This window comes from Battus philenor, unplaced genomic scaffold, assembly GCF_028537555.1.
Source record: "Battus philenor isolate CCGP_79_NKW_IND1 unplaced genomic scaffold, ilBatPhil1.0.hap1 SCAF_1, whole genome shotgun sequence".
NCBI classification, from domain to species: Eukaryota; Metazoa; Arthropoda; class Insecta; order Lepidoptera; family Papilionidae; genus Battus; species Battus philenor.
In genome coordinates, this window is record NW_027181661.1 from 5128375 (window position 1) to 5144908 (window position 16534).

General features: G+C 33.7%; 1 protein-coding gene across 4 annotated transcripts in view; it reads right to left on the reverse strand.

Moving 5' to 3' along the window:
* Window positions 1–3606: 3606 nt before the first annotated feature.
* Evi5 (ecotropic viral integration site 5) overlaps window positions 3607–16534 on the reverse strand; it is a 90771-nt gene continuing 77843 nt past the window's right edge. For 3 of the 4 annotated variants that reach the window (XM_068776418.1, XM_068776395.1, XM_068776402.1), the window contains 6 exons: window positions 15650–15757; window positions 14925–15116; window positions 14200–14367; window positions 13112–13207; window positions 12380–12478; window positions 3607–7996 (listed from right to left, as the gene is read on the reverse strand). In XM_068776418.1, coding sequence (XP_068632519.1) covers window positions 7832–7996; window positions 12380–12478; window positions 13112–13207; window positions 14200–14367; window positions 14925–15116; window positions 15650–15757 — 828 coding nt within the window. In that variant the 3' untranslated portion in view covers window positions 3607–7831. Of the gene's footprint in view, window positions 7997–11414; window positions 11474–12379; window positions 12479–13111; window positions 13208–14199; window positions 14368–14924; window positions 15117–15649; window positions 15758–16534 lie in introns of all 4 variants that reach the window. The other variant, XM_068776410.1, reaches the window with a different exon arrangement.

Sequence of the window (16534 nt, forward strand, 5' to 3'; positions counted from 1 at the left end):
ACTGATATTATAGGGTGGGCACGACATGGACAATCGACATAGTTTTTGTATTATCCATGTTCATCTCAATTGAGGTCTTCGAGCACCGAACTCAACAGAGTTCATCTATCGACTTTTCCATGGTTCCGACTTCATTGGAAAATCGAAGGCGAGTGATGTATTCGCAGTTACTTAGTTTCAGAATACTTTTCATTGAAAGAACTTCCAGGCATTTTTCATGTTGGCAGTGAATTGGTTCTATTCAATAGGATGTCGTTGATTCGCTTCTGTACTAGGATCGACATTGTGACGTTATTATAAAACACTTCCACAACTCGAAATACTGATAGTCAATTTGGAATCTCAGGAGGAACTCAAATACCACCTATGTTTATACCGAATCCAAGGCTTTGTCATATTCTTCCAACGTTGGGATTGGCGGTGTGTGGGCGTTGATTATGTTACTATCGACTTTTTTGAAACCGGCTTTTGTGGAGGGCTAGAAGTCATCAAACTAAGTTACGTTTGCGACGATTCGTGACTCTTAAAACAGGTTATTAAAATGGCTTAGAAGCGAGATAGATTTGTGACTATTTAATAAAGAATTGTTACCTTTCTAAAAACAGCAACACCTTACCTATACCCCATGCTTTTGGCATTAAATCCTCAAACAAGATGGTTTTGGCTCTTGAAGGACTTTCAGTACTGGCGTTCTACCCACTTTTATTGTTGTTTGCAGTTTCATCACCTAACTTAGCTCTATAGGCTTATCCTTTACGAACACTGGGAGACATGTTTTTTTTTTATTTAAATGAAGGGACGTAAATTTTGTCGCGATGACTTTCGTGTTTTTGCACCGAACTTCTCATCTTGCCCAAACTACATTTGCCGATTCCGTAGATTTGAGGGGGTCGGGCGCGTAGGTCGCCTAGTTTAAGACATTTTTTAAGGTAGCGAATTTCTTAGCATCTTATATCATGAAATATCCGGCCATGTTTCTAATGAGACCGGTCGGTTATCAAAAGGCGAAGATGACGGTGTGAATTTTATGTTTTTGTATTTTAGAAACTGGAGTATGTGTCTCAACCTCACGACCATGCGGGATTTGACACGGCTCCAATAATCAGTAAATTGGTACGTTGAGCGGCACAGTGAAAATAATCGATCCCTGTTTCAGGAGCTGGGCGATCGTTGACACTTCCAAGTTGCGTGCAGGTCTTCATCATGTACGTATCACGGCGCGCCTATCGCCCTGCGCTTAAACCTATTCCCCGGATGTTGAATGGGTTAGAATGCGAGAAGCGCGAGCTTGCATATGTGAGGACGGGTTTGATCACTTTATTTGTCAGTGATATTTTACTACTGTTTAGTAATGGATAGAGGCGGCCGAGGACTCGCGAAATACGCGAATTTTCGGACGCGTGATTAGTGTAATTAAATGTATTAAACCCCTTTTGTCACTCTGACAATGTGTAATCGCCATGCGATTTTTACTTCTTTTTAATAGGATAGATTGTCAAGATGCAAAAAAGGGATGACGACCGAATTTTATTCGGGAAGGACCGAATTTATATTCGGGAGGACGAAATGTTATTGGAAAAACTGAATTTTATTCAGGAAGACGAAGGGAGTATTTTTCAGGATAAATACGACATGCGTTGGTGAGGCATGTGATAGCGCACGTGCAAAGGAGAATACGACATGGTTTTGGTGAGGCATGTGTTGGCGCACGGAGTGTTCGCGTGAGAATTGCATAGATGGAGCCGAGTTGTGCTGTGACTGATTGGTAAAACGGTCACAGGCCTCACGTGGTAAGATTCTTGCACGATGACGGTTAGTTAGTACTTACACTTCGCCCGAAGTGTAAGTACTAACTAACCGTCATCGTGCCCGCCTTAAGTGGATTTTTGTGTTTCGCTATCGGTGTTACTCTGTAGTAGCTGGAGCGTAGTTGGCAGCGGGCGTGGCCGTCCTGTGGGGGCTGTGCACGGTTTGGTGACTCCCGGGTGCGTTTCGTGTGTCAGTGCGGGTTCGGTTACATGTGTTGGGTCTCGATTTCTCGGTATACATCACCGTGCCTTCGTCGCCAAATTGATTTGCTATTTGAACCTAAAGTTGATATGCGAAGCAGATTGATTGTAGATTACACTATTTATGACAGTAGAGTTTTAGTATAATGTGTTATACAGTGTAATATGTATGGCGGCGATAAGGACGAACGCCACCTTTCGACGTGCGTATTAAAAGTAAGTTTGTCATCCACGACACCTAGATAACGAGTTTAAATCACCCATTGCATTGTACAGTCAATAATTGTGACCAGAGCTGGTAGAGAAAAGCGGTTAGGCTTCGAATCTGACGAATTTATACGATTCACCGTCATAAGAACACTGCGAACGTAGCCATCCCAGTTCAGTCATTAGGTGTAAAGCGTGATCAGACAATTTTGAGGTCTAACTTTACACGTCAGGGTTCAAAATACCAAGCTCCCACTGTGTAAACAGCTTCCACTACCCTGTTGTTAGTCTTCTTCAATACATACCCTTTCCCGGAACTCGGCAAACCTTTTTCACCTGTTTTTCCGTAGCCCATATTTAAATTGACTTACTCTCAACTCACTGTCGCTTTTCTTGACCAAATTTGCGTCAAAATCGCATAAAACCATATGAAGCGAGTCTCGAAAGTAAAGATACTGTAAACAGCTTCCACTACCCTGTTGTTAGTCTTCTTCAATACATACCCTTTCCCGGAACTCGGCAAACCTTTTTCACCTGTTTTTCCGTTGCCCATATTTAAATTGACTTACTCTCAACTCACTGTCGCTTTTCTTGACTAAATTTGCGTCAAAATCGCATAAAACCATATGAAGCGAGTCTCGAAAGTAAAGATACTGAAGAGAGACTTACATCTTGAGGATACAAAACTTCTTCATCATATGAATGAGACGAGGTTGGAGAAGAAGGGTTGGCTAGAAATATGTTAACCCAGGCGCAAAATAAGCGCACTGACGATTGATTATGGAAATTAGCTCGCTGGGACAAGAGAAGAGATTAACGGCAATCCGAAGTCACTATTTCATTAAGTTGCACGGAATACTGAGGCGAAACCAATGCATTGTGTGATGGTTTACCGGGAATAGAACATTTTTTAAAAAACAAAATTCGTCAAATTTATTTGTGTAAAAATAATAACTTTAATAGAAGTGAATACATTCCCTTGGCAGGTTTTTTATTTTATTCTAAAAATGTTTTTGTTAAAATCCTTGTTGGTTATAGCTTCTCCTTGTTCGTTATAGCGCCTCCGTTATCGAGGACATCTCGGTCACCCCTAGCAGGGTTTTTAATAATTCAATTTTTTTTTAAGTTGTGTACATTGATCTTTGTTAAGACCTAATTCTTTGAAATCACACCTTAGTTTATTTAAATGCGATAATTTTTTGTGAATATAAAATTATTATAAAAAAAAACATCTGTATTAAACGGATTATGTATTTTCTATAGTTTCGAAAATATTGAAAATTATTTCTCAGTTTACTATCTTATTCACATTTGATATATCATTTCAATACTAATATTTATTCGAATTTACTAAAATCATAAATTTTGGTATGTAAATAAAACAAATTAATGTATTGCACAGCTTTCACTTTATTAAACGTTTTACAAAGTATCAACGAATATAAAATATGTACAAGTATAGAATTTTTACTTGAACAGCTGTGATTCATAAATAAACTTCTTGAGGATAACATGCAAAATCAACGTACTGGTTATATTTGTTTCACTGTAGTAACACATAGCATAAAGCTTTTTTTCATTAAGTTAAACAAAAAAACAAGTATAACTCCTTAAACATATATATATTAAAAAAATAAAACAAATATACTTGTACATATGAAAAAAATCTATTATGCTTTACAAAACATAGTTGTTGCAAAACTCTCAAATCTATTACTTAAAAAGATACCATTGTTTGATTTTTTTTTGTTTCGTTTTATAAACATCCAGATTATTTATAAAAGCAGGGCGTTATAAACAATATGAAAATTCAAAACGGTTGGTTTAAAACTTATTTTTTAAAACTTTTATCATTCTGTCCAACAAGCATTAGCTGCCGATATCTGTGTAAAATACTGATCAATGTAGCTCAGACCCATACTTGAATACAAAATAAGGGCTTCATACAGTTAATAAATATATAAATATAAAACTCATCTTAAACTTAAGTGCGTTCATGCTATGTAGGTGCGTGATATTTAACATGTCAAACTTCTTTGGCGTGATGATTTCAGCCGGATTTAATCACTGATAGCACAGAGTTATGTACCGACAAATGTGCGATGTGTGTTACCATAGCTAAGTCGAGTATACTATACACCGTAGTATAAGAGGCCGTGACCGCCAGAGCTTCTTTATTTCATAAAAGCTAAAAGCCTGACTGAGGAAATATGTTCAAATAGTTGTCACGGGCTCTTATGCCATATGAATACATGGGGCTTAGTTCTCTGACTAGTTTTAACAATTCGCACTACAGTATCATATCGCCGGCAATAGGAGCCACTCGCCCACTAGTGCCACAGAGTAAATAAAAAAAAAATATTCACGTTCGATTCCATCTGGCTATCACGTTAATTTATTGTTTATTGTATAGCATGTATGAAAATTTGATAAAAAGCAGTTCGTTATCTTTATTTAAATAGAATTCGCATCGCTTTATTCAATAATTGACAACAGACGGACTTATTCATTTCAATAATTTTAATTTTGTTTCGTGATTCATTACTTCGCAATTATTCTACAGGCGAAAAGAGGTTTAATTGAAAGTTTTATTGTATACCTTTACATGAACATTTTATTAATATAATTATAATTTAGACGTATCTTAGCGGAATGTATTTCACGTGCTAAAATATAGTAGCAATGTTTTAATACTAAAACATTTATATTAATAATGAATGAACATTTTATTTTATCTGTATGCGAAACGAGAATTTGTTTGACGTAACTAGTTGCACGACAATTTAATAGTAAAGTAAAGAAAATTAGTGTATTTATCACGAAAATAAATAAAATTTAGAAAATGTCTGATTACGCTAAATTAAACTCGCGTAACGAAATTTATTTAGGAAAAAAAAAACCGCACAACGTTAACTCTTATCATCTACTAAATACAAGCACTAAGTACGTTTTATAAAAATTATTTAAACTTACTTCCTCGTTACTCTATTTTTAATACAAAAACTAAAATCGTGTTAACACAATCACAGTGACAGCTAAAAGTTTTGTGATTCTATTGTTATAGATAAAAATATATTAAATAATTATATTCATTTGGTTATGCATATTTTAAGTCAAACTTTTTTTTGGTTCTCTAAAAATTAATTCGAATCGTTCTCTACAAAAAGACAACGTTAAACTATTACATATTTTAAACAGTTCCTTTGTTAATGGTAAGGACTTTAATTTTAACACGCTAGAGAGAATACTAAACGGTTTAAAAGTGGTAAAATATTGTGAAAATTATCATTAGAAAAATATAAAAAAACCTTTAAGTTATACGAGGTAATAATACGAAGTTAAAATAATACCTAATACCCCGTTCTGATGTGTGATGCAAGTGATACTTTAGTACTGTTAGAAAAGAATATCTCCTTTATTTAATAAAACCCTCTTTCGCCATTTACCTAATATTAGTGAAATTATAACTACTTAAATTAGTACTACTAAAGTGGAATGCTTTCAAAGTATTTTATACAAATAATTTAATGCACAAGTTATTGTGAAACAATAACTTCCGCTGAACGTTCTTTGCGAACATAGATAAATAACGTTCGTTATCACTTCAAAGCGTCAATTGAGATCCAATAAGCTAGGTGCAATAAAATTACATACAGTAGAGTAAATTCGCAAACAAAATAATATTACAAAAAGTCCTATACTAAGTCGTAATGAAAAAATTTTGAGTTTTTAAAGAAAAACAAATATTGGTATGTCTATCAGAAATGTTGAAATGAAATACATAGGATGTTGCCTAATTATTAAAAAAAAAGATACTATACAAATACAAGATTAATTTTGCAGGCTATCTGAGCAATTTTAGAAGCCTGGGGAATGGTTCGTAGTACGATAGGCCATAGGTTCCCAATTGCCACCGCCCCTTAGTGTCTTAAAAGAACTGACTACGTTAGGAACGTCACATATTAAACATTTTACAAGTGTTACTACGTATAAATTTTTTTTGTCTCAAATTATGTTATGAAGATAATTTTGTCACTAGAAACAATATAATTTATTCTGCAATCCTATCATTCATTGATTTGTTTGATATATAAAAAGATGGAGTAGGCAGTACATGTTGTACAACTCCATAGTGGGAAACGATGCTTTTCATGGAAGAAGTATGAATGGATCAAAAGCGAAATGGAGGTCGTGATGACATACCTCTTTATTAATATTAAGCTTCTCTCGAGTCAACTAAAATAATAAGGATATCCATAAATACATTAAATAATTAATGTAAACGTTAAGTATAAATACATTGATTAATCTAAGACTGTCTATTTAAGATAGAAGGAAAAATGTGTTTTACACAATTAAGAATGTTTAAATAAAAATATGTTACTTGTAAAGTGATTATATGTTTTTGTTATGACCACGAGGATCACAACTAAATAGGAGATGCATAGGTACTAGAAATTTAATCTTAAAAATGCGCCTTTTTTATATTTATTGGAAATTGGGTGACTACAAACTTGGGAACCTTTGAACCAGACAATATTAAACTAATTTCAAATCGATTTTAAGAATGCAAATCATACACTTATTGTAGTTTTTTTTTGTGTAAGATTATATATATATATATAAACATTTATTAAAAACTTTAACTCGTTGGCACATATTTTTCATCTATGTATCAAACTAACAAGCAATATATTTTAGTCTGACACGTCTATGGAGAATTATTTAGTATACAGATGTTCCGGGCCAATAAGCGAGCTCGAATTCATTCAGCGACGGATCGTAAAGCTATCCACGTAATCTCATAGTAAAAGTGTTTAATTTCTGCTTTATACAGATATAAAAATAAAACTACCTTGATTGAACTAGAAATCGATCTAATAACTCTAAGCATGCATAATCATCTATCTGGAAGAAATATTAAATACGTTCTCGACAGTTATTGTCGGAGTACCCGATTATTAACCGTCTTAATACTTATAATATAAACTAACATGTCTTAATAGAACGACACGGAAAAGTTAACTAGAAAATTACTATTAAGAAAATGTATAAACTGCATGCAACTAATTCTAGGGCAAAGTAAAACTTACATAAAGTTTTAGACAATATCGATTTTCATATAGTACTGTATCGTACTATACATATATCGATATCATACTTGTTTGAGTAATAAGACTAAGATTAAAGGTATTTACAGGACGAAATAGACGGTCGTGCAAACGCTGTTTGATTAAGCAAATTTGTAGAATTCATTTGGACAGAATTTTCTTTTCGAAAATGATTAAAATCTATAATTTTAAAATGTTACTTCTTCAAGTTAAAAACGATAGAAGGGTCTTAAAACAAACGTAATAATTCCTGTAGTTAAACATTAAAATAAGCGTCAAAAATAAATGGAAGGTTATGAAATTACATAGTGTTAACTGACCATCCCCTAATTGTATTAAGTTCGATTTTTAAATCTATATAATTATACGATAACGTTATATCTAAGCTCTATTTTATTTAGCGTATCAGAGTTAAAAGGGATGTCCGTAAACTTGATTTTCGATCGTAAAAAAATATTAATGTGTCATGTGTAATTAACTTAATAATAATAAAATTAAAATTCCTTAATACAAAGAAGTTTTGCGGGAGAGCTCAAGCGATGTTGTTGATTCTCGTCGAAGCGTTAAGTTGAGTTTTTCGTCGTCTTCAAGGCCCTCCTCTACAGATTCTGCACGACAGACCTCCGTCCTGCCTAGACCGCGCGCCTTGTAAGCCTCTAACCTCATCACCTGTAAATCATAACTTATTATTAAAAAGATGTATGACCGGCCACTAAGACTATCACCAGTTCTCTATAAAAAAAAACTGTTATTTAAATAAGTAAGAACTATTTTACTTCAATTGCAATTATACAAGATGTAAATAGTATTTAACTATTATTCACACGAGTTATATTCATAAAGATACATTTTTTTATGTGATAGTCGTAGTGGCTGACAATGGAAAATAATGTAATTAATTATCAGAAAATTAAAAAGTACAAAGAAATCGAACGAAATTAAAATAGCAAATCTTGATAATTTCTGACAATTAATGTAACATTTATGTTAACACAAGCCTTTAGATGATTTTTTAAAGGTAAAACGTCCATGTTAAATGGGCAATATAGTTTTTAAATCACATTATTTATAAATACATAGCAACCACTTAGAGACTTGTGCCAGGGCATTCGACGAGCCTTAACTAACTACTTAAACACAGTCGTGCGTTCAAATCAAACTACAACAAACACTTTACTTATTCACGTCACACTTTTCTAAGTACCAAAGACATTTTAAACAAATTTATAAATAAAAAAAAGCCCAGCATAAATTTGTAAGGGGTCTACGCAGGTCCATAGACAAGTTAAAATTTATCTGAACAACACCTTCACCGTCAAATTATTATCCTAAAAAATATCACACATACGTTCATAAACCTGTTAGTATTATAATACTGTATTGTAGATGTTATGTAGTGAATATGAATTACAATACAACTGAATGTAATCTTATCTGGTACAACTTTGTATAAATGGTTAATTGGTTAAAGGTGTAAAAGTTAAGGGATGGATAATTAGTTTTATAATTAATTTAGTAAACAATTATTAATTTTAACATGTAGTAATTCGAATTTTGAATATTTTAGCATACTATATTATCATTACGTTATTCATTATTTCTGAAATCATTTATTTTTGAATAGGGCGTTACTATACAGAAAATGACCTATACTTTCACCAATTTAGAGTTTTTACACCTATTAATCAATCTCTCTATATACATAGTATCTTATGAGATAGTTGTGAGTAGTTTGTGCATTTGCGCGAACCAACTATTGCCACCTACTTATGTGAATAAATTGTACATCGCTGTTTGATAATTGTAATACAGGTGAATTAGCATAACAATATGTAGCGATAACACTGTGCTATAGGCAATTTATAAAGAAATTAACATTGAAAATAGCACCATGATGAAATGGTTCACATGGTATATGAGTCATAGTTTTCTGAATAGCCCCAAAATTAAAATTAAAAACAGGCATTTGCACACAGACATAACAAAAATACAAAACCACACGGCCCCTTCCACCACCACAACCAGTCGCATTTACACAAAAAAACCAGTACAAGTTATTTATATATGTTTCATACATTACGCCAGTACTTAGAGAAATTAAAAAAAAATATTTAAAAAGTCAAATCGTATATGTATAATCCCGAAAAAATATGCCTGTTGCCATATTGGAAAATGAGTGATTAAAGTTCATCATCATCATCATTTCAGTCGAAGGACGTCCACTGTCGGATATATGCCTCCGCATAGCTTTCCAATAAAAGCTGCTAGAGTTGGCTTGCATCCCGCATGAGGGACGACTTTGCAGCGGTTTCAACAAGGTCCTCTCTCTACGTCGTCCCTGGTCTCCAATCCAGAACCGTAAGGCCCAAACGGCTATGTGGTCTCGTTCGTGTTTTGCGTGCCATGTAGTTTGCCAACTCCCACTTAAGCTTGTTAATCTCAAGAAGGCGCAAGGTTACCCAGAGAACAATGGAGAGCGCTATGTTTGCTGCGAGATCGAATTAGTAATGAGGCGATCCGCAGAAGAAAAGTCACTGACGTAGCTCGAAGAATTGCTCGCCTGAAGTGGCAATTGGCACATCGCTCGTACAAACGATGGCCGTTGGTGCCGAAAGGTTCTCGAGTGGTACGCCACTCGATACGTGGGTCGACCAGCCACTAGGAGGACTGACTACATAATAGGAGTCAAAGGAAGTCGCTGGATGCAGGTAGCGCAGGACCGATCATTGTCGCGATCTTCGGGAAAGGCCTATGCATTGCAGTGGGCGTCTATCAGCTGATAAGAAGAGGAAGAAGAAACCCCTGCCCACGATTAAGCGACTACGTATTCGCCAATGATTTAAGTTAATGTAATTTAATTATAAGACCCTTCATTGGCAGATAATAACAATAACCATGTAGCCATAAAAAATAAGTGTTTATGAAAAGTTAAAGCAAAGCCAAAATACATATGTGCGTAAAAGCAGTAAAAGCATTTACCGTTATTTTAAATATTTCGTAAAATTAATAAAATTCAATTTTTAAAAACGTTATCGAATCTGGAGTATTTTGTAAAAATTATAAAAAAAAATTAATATAAACGAAACAAAAATATTATATACGCTTTAAATATAACATTATAAAATTATATTTACATTGGTGTAAAGAAAGCTAGTTTTGACTGTGAATATTGTCTGTATGAAAAATATATTGATATTTGTAAGCCGTAATAATGATGACGCAGCATACATGCAATATATATTCAACGTGCTGAGCATTTGCTATTACTATATCCTTCCTCCACAGCCTTGAACAAACTTTAGTAAATGCATTGTCATAGTACAATACCCTACATTTGATGGTATAACAGACAGAAGAGTAATACGTCAATGAACGGGTTAGGTTTTATAAAGCGTTGTCTTTATCGCAGAACTAACAGCTTGGTTTGTATGTAGAGTCGTTACACCGGTTGCGGTATTCATAAAATTATGTAATCAATTGAAAATGTTATACAATTTTTCAATATTTTTAACAGTCGAGATGCGATTGACAGCACGGCACAGCAAATAAATGGATGAAACCTAGACAACGCTTAAGGAGCCGTTCATAAAATACTGCGGGTCCAGCACAGTGCGTTAAGACGACGATCACAGTTTACACATTTTAATGTAATATATATATATATATATATATACGTATATATATATATTACATTAAAATGTATTATATATATATATATATATCAGAATATAAAAAAATATTCATTACTCTTTTATTGCATTCAAAAAGAGCAATCGTTGAGTTTCTGGACGGCTCTTAGTAGATCAGCATTTCCAGCCTGTGGTTGCTTACTACTTATAATGTTAAAATAATTGATTCAATACTGCCCATAAATGTTTACATAAATTAAAAAAATTGTAATGTGAACATAGAAGGGGAGGAGGCGGCAGATAATTGAACGGCCCCTAACAAACCCGGAGGTAGACAATATCACTCTTTTTCCTGTCACACCAAATCAAATGGTACTATAACAAGTTTTTCGCCCATGTCTAGATATCTTCTGGAACAAAAGCTAATAGTAACATGTTATTAAAAACACTTTACTTACTCGAGCCGAAGAGGCTCGTTGTCCGATGTAATGTCCAGTGCACTCATCAGTTTCGAAAACTGTATTACCAAACAGAATGCATCCAATCAACCACAATGACATATATTCTGGCATTATATGTAGGTACGCTGATTTTCTTTGTTTTTTCGAATTTTTCATATAAAAGTATTTCGATATTGTGCACATTTTCAGTAGCTGCATAAGCGTGTTTAATTCGTTTTACAAGATATACTAGCAAGTTACCTTTACAAGCAAATCAAGTGATCTTATCTGTATGAAGTAGTAAAAGGGCTAATATTTTAATTCTAAAATACTTAAAAAGTAAAAAAAAAAACTTTAATTCAATAGAGTAACTATATATGAAATATGCAAAGTGCACAAAATTAAAAAGCGTTAAGGCCCAAACTTACATAGTGTTGTTAAGTCGTGACGACACGGCATTGATTGGAAAAATAAATGGATTAATAATAGAATGAAATGAAATATACAGGATGTTAAGAAGCAAATGCGTCACAATATAAATATTTCATTAAGTAAATAATGTACTCAAAATCATTAAGCATGTTTTAATTTAAAGTGACACATTTACTACTTTGATTTACTAAAAAGAATAAAGCATTTTACACACGATTAATGAGATTGTAACGTAGAAGTCTCATTAAAATAAATTCAATGCAATAAGGGAAAGTTTGCATAAACCTCTGTTTACTAGTTTAGGGGGTTAAACGAGCACACAATGCTAAATGGTACAATTTCTCCTCACGTTCTTTGAACTGTCTACACAGTTTCATATTAATAAAAACTGTCATATTAATAAAAAGTACAGAAATAAATTGTCGATTAAACCAGATAGCGTCTCTATTTCCTATTCTTTGTTAAAATAAAGAATAATTAACAATTATTTCAACTTCCAATATTAATTTGTCTAATAATCAAAGATGGTCATAATGTTATGTTATAAATACCTCAGCTTTTAGTTCTGCAATTTGCTCTTGCATTTCGCGAATTCGGTCTGAGTCGTCCACGTTGCTGCGCAACTCACCCTCGGTTGCCATAACTTCATTCTGTAAAGTGAACAAAATCAGTATTAAGCCACATTATTTAAAATTAAGTCGCGACCCTATATCGTTGGTCTACCTAGTGGGTGTCCTGCCCATACCGCGCGTCAACCGGCTCGTGGTCGCTACTCAAGAACACATTAGACCTTATTAGATTAGATTTCTTCAAGCTACGTCGGATACCTCTGTCTTTCTGTGAATCTCTTCATAACTCCGAGCATAGCTCTCTGAGTGACCCTGAGACTTTTATGAGTGCCATTGTAAGAGATCATCATCTCGGAGCCGTATGTCATCACTAGCAATCATAATTTTTAATATAACAAAATAATATTCTGGCCAAGACCAACATACATGTATATATATACAGGTTAGCCAGTGACAACTAAATTAACCTGTGCTTGTATCAAAGGTTGCCATTAAACAAAGAGAATTTGAGAATAATTGAATGTATATGGAATGTATGAATGTATTTCTAAGAATCTCCATTTATTTTGCTAAAAATGTACAAAATTAATTAATAATTAAGCGATAGATAATTCAATCGTTTCTGCATAGGACTAATAACTTATATTCTCATTGAAATCACTATTTCAACAGTTAACATGAATAGTACTTGGCATGAAATAACGAGAAACTCACTTTAAGCTTATACTCTGACACTTCAGTTTTGAGTTCGGCTATCCGTTGAGCATCTTCCATGTTGCGAATGTTGGCTTGCATGGACTCGTATTTAGCCTGAAAAAAATAACTTACATATGAAATATATTCATATACATACCCTAACTTTTAAGAGACAAAAGGAACATGTTAGTGGACACATTCTCAATATATTGTCTCTTGTAGAAAATTTAATTTACTTGTAAGCCTATAAACGATTGTAATTTGTAAGGGTTATCTAATGAAAAGTACACACAAATAAAAACAATTTTTTTGACTTATTTTATACAAAATAATTACCGCTGTTCAATATACTAAAAACAATAATTAATTAAGCTGCAAAAGTTGCTTAAGCTGTTGAAAAGTTATCCTAAAATCATGAAAAAACTGCGATTCATGAATTTTTCCTTTTCGTATATTATCGGCTTATTTTAACATGAACACAAAAAAATTGAATCAATATTATTGCTCCCGCGAGCACTTATTAGTGCTTGTATACGATTGCCGATATTCAAAATAAGGTTGTTGATTAATTCTTGAGGCAAATCGTTCCATTTTTTCACCAATTCGAGTTTTAAATCATGTACATTCCTAGGAGCTGGATTTTGCTGTCGAACTCTTCTTCCCAGAATGTCCCAGGCATGTTCTTGGGATTCATTCATGTCAGGCGACCGTGCTGGCCAGTTCATTTTAGTAATACCAACTATTCACTATGTGAGCGCAGTATGACGCCGCGCGTTATTGTACATAAAAATTAAATTATCTTCAATGAATGGAGCAATATGCACAACATGAGGTTATATGATGTCTGTTATATATACGAGTAGTTGTGCAGTAAGTGATCCATTTTTAACGATCACTAACTCTGTGCGAACTCCCAAATATATGTCACTCCATACCATTACTTACCCTCCACCATGAGACACAATTTCAGTAAAGTAGGTTTAGTTATAGCGGTCTCTTCGATTAGCGCCTCGGCAAAATGATTTATACTGTATGATTGTATGTAGAAGTAAATTATAAAACATTAAAATTCCTAGCTGAACAACAGTCAACAACATGCAACTCACTTTGCTTTCTAGGTCTGTATATTTGTGTTGGAATTCCCGCTGTCTGGCCAACAGGGCTCTCTCCCTTTGCAAAGCTGCCTCTAAGTTCTCCTTCAGTTGACTTGCCTCCTCATCTTGTCTTCTAAGTTGATTAGTAGATACTTGTACATGCGCCTCCAACTCCATCACCTACAATTACGAAACCAATGTTAATTACGTAAACGAGATGTTTCTAATTAAGTAAACATATTATTTTGTTATTAATTATGTTGTTATATGACACATTAAGTTTGTAATCAAAGGACATCAGACATTAATGTTATTATTTACCTTAATTAAATATCAGTGAGATACTATTTACTTTCTTAATTTCACGACTAGAAGAAAAATATCTAAAATATATTTATCTCATTCGTTCAAGTAGTTGCAGTTCATCTGTCTCATTCGTCCATGAACTGGAGGTTTTTTCAATATAAAATTCTTTACTGTAGCCTTATAGTTATTTTAGAGGCTTAATGTACTATGTAAATGTAAAGATGTTATTCACTGATAGAAGACTAGCTCATGTTGGGTGGTAAAGTTATTATATGAACATCATCATATCAGGCCACGATGACCTATCTTACCTATATCCAACAACTTTTTGCAATCTTGACAATGTTATCGGTCCAGCTAGTGGGGGACCTCCTTCTCACAGCACATCTATTATACACTATTTAAATTTTATTCTATTATCATACACTTGCCTTCAATCCCATCTTTTTCAATTCAGCAAAGGCTTCTACTTCGCGAATCCTGGCACTCATTAGATCCTCTTCCAACTTTTGTACATCAGAGGACCTTCCTTCCCAGGCCCGTAGTAATTTCTTGGGCGTGGCCATGATGTCGGAGACCACGGTAGATTGAGCGGGAGCAGGAGGTGCCTCTTGTCTATGTTCCTGTTAATAAACACAATCAAGAAGTTTATATAATTTCTTTAAAAGAGTTCCAATTTTTTTATTGGCTCATGTAGATATGCTTAAGTTTATTTGAATACTTAGTAATTACATAATGTTATATAAATATCAAGTAAAAAATGGAATTTTCAGCTAAACTTACAACTAAAGTTAAAAGAAGTTTCTTAAACTGCTTAACAACACTTATTTGTCTATTAGTATGTTATTATAATTTACATAGTTTTATCAATTTTATGACTTGACTATAAAAGCATGGGTGAGGTTAGGTTAGGTTAGGTTTTACTTTTTTTGGCTGCTTAATTTGTGTGGGTTTTTCCTTGTCAACCTACTAACATGGTAAGCATACCTCCTATACTCAGTAATAGTTATCATTCTGATCTTTTTATTCCAATTATTTATATCCAAACACACATGGCAGTGCTGTGAGGAGAATGTTCTTTGGCTTCAACGTTGACCTTTATTTTATTTTATTTTAATGACCAAAACATACAATTAAGAGTTAAAATAAAACTAACCTGCAAGTGTTTATTCCAGCATTCTGAGAGATCAGCTATGCGTTGGGATAGCTCCTTTAGAGAGAGATTTGCTTCGGCCTCACGAAGTTTTACAGCAATCAATTCATCCTGGTGGAATTAAATAACAAGTAAAGTAAGACAATTTACGAACATAAATAAGGACAGTAATAAGACTTTCTTTTCAACCGATAGACGCTAACTGCAAAACCGGTTGGGAGCTACTTGTATCCAGCGATTTCCCCAGACTTTAATTATGTTGTCGGTCCACTTACTGGGGAACCACCCAAGCTGTTTCTCATTGTCATAAATCTCATTATATCTCACAGTATCGTTAACAAAAACGATTTGCCCCACCCACTGCAACTTTAGACGAGTAATTCTTCGAGCTATGTCAGTCAGTAAGCTTGATTTTTCTATTGATCTCTTCATTGCTAAATCTCTCTATTTTATAGAGATTCTCGATTGATCTTTGGTATATGTGCCAAATCAGATTTCCGTATTACGCCTAAGAAGACTTACGTAGTTGCAACTAAAATTAATATCACTACTTTCGAATTACGCAACAGTGAACATTGTAATAAAATTAAATATGTTATAGCCAGACTATCAATAGCTTATGACGGTTCTACGAATAATTTTCACATAAGGTGTTGTCGCTTTAAATATATTTTTTATCATAACATTTATGTTTCTTTATCACCTATTAACTCATTTTATTTATAATTATTTTTGTATTAATATTTGGAGATCAACGGGTGAGGTGGCAGACATGTAGGTGACTTCAGGAGCCCCGGCTAGGTTTGTTCAATAATAAAAGGGCAATCGCTAGATTTTGATTTAATTCAGCCGTCCTTTGTACCGAGACCAGTCAATGATTAAAGGCAC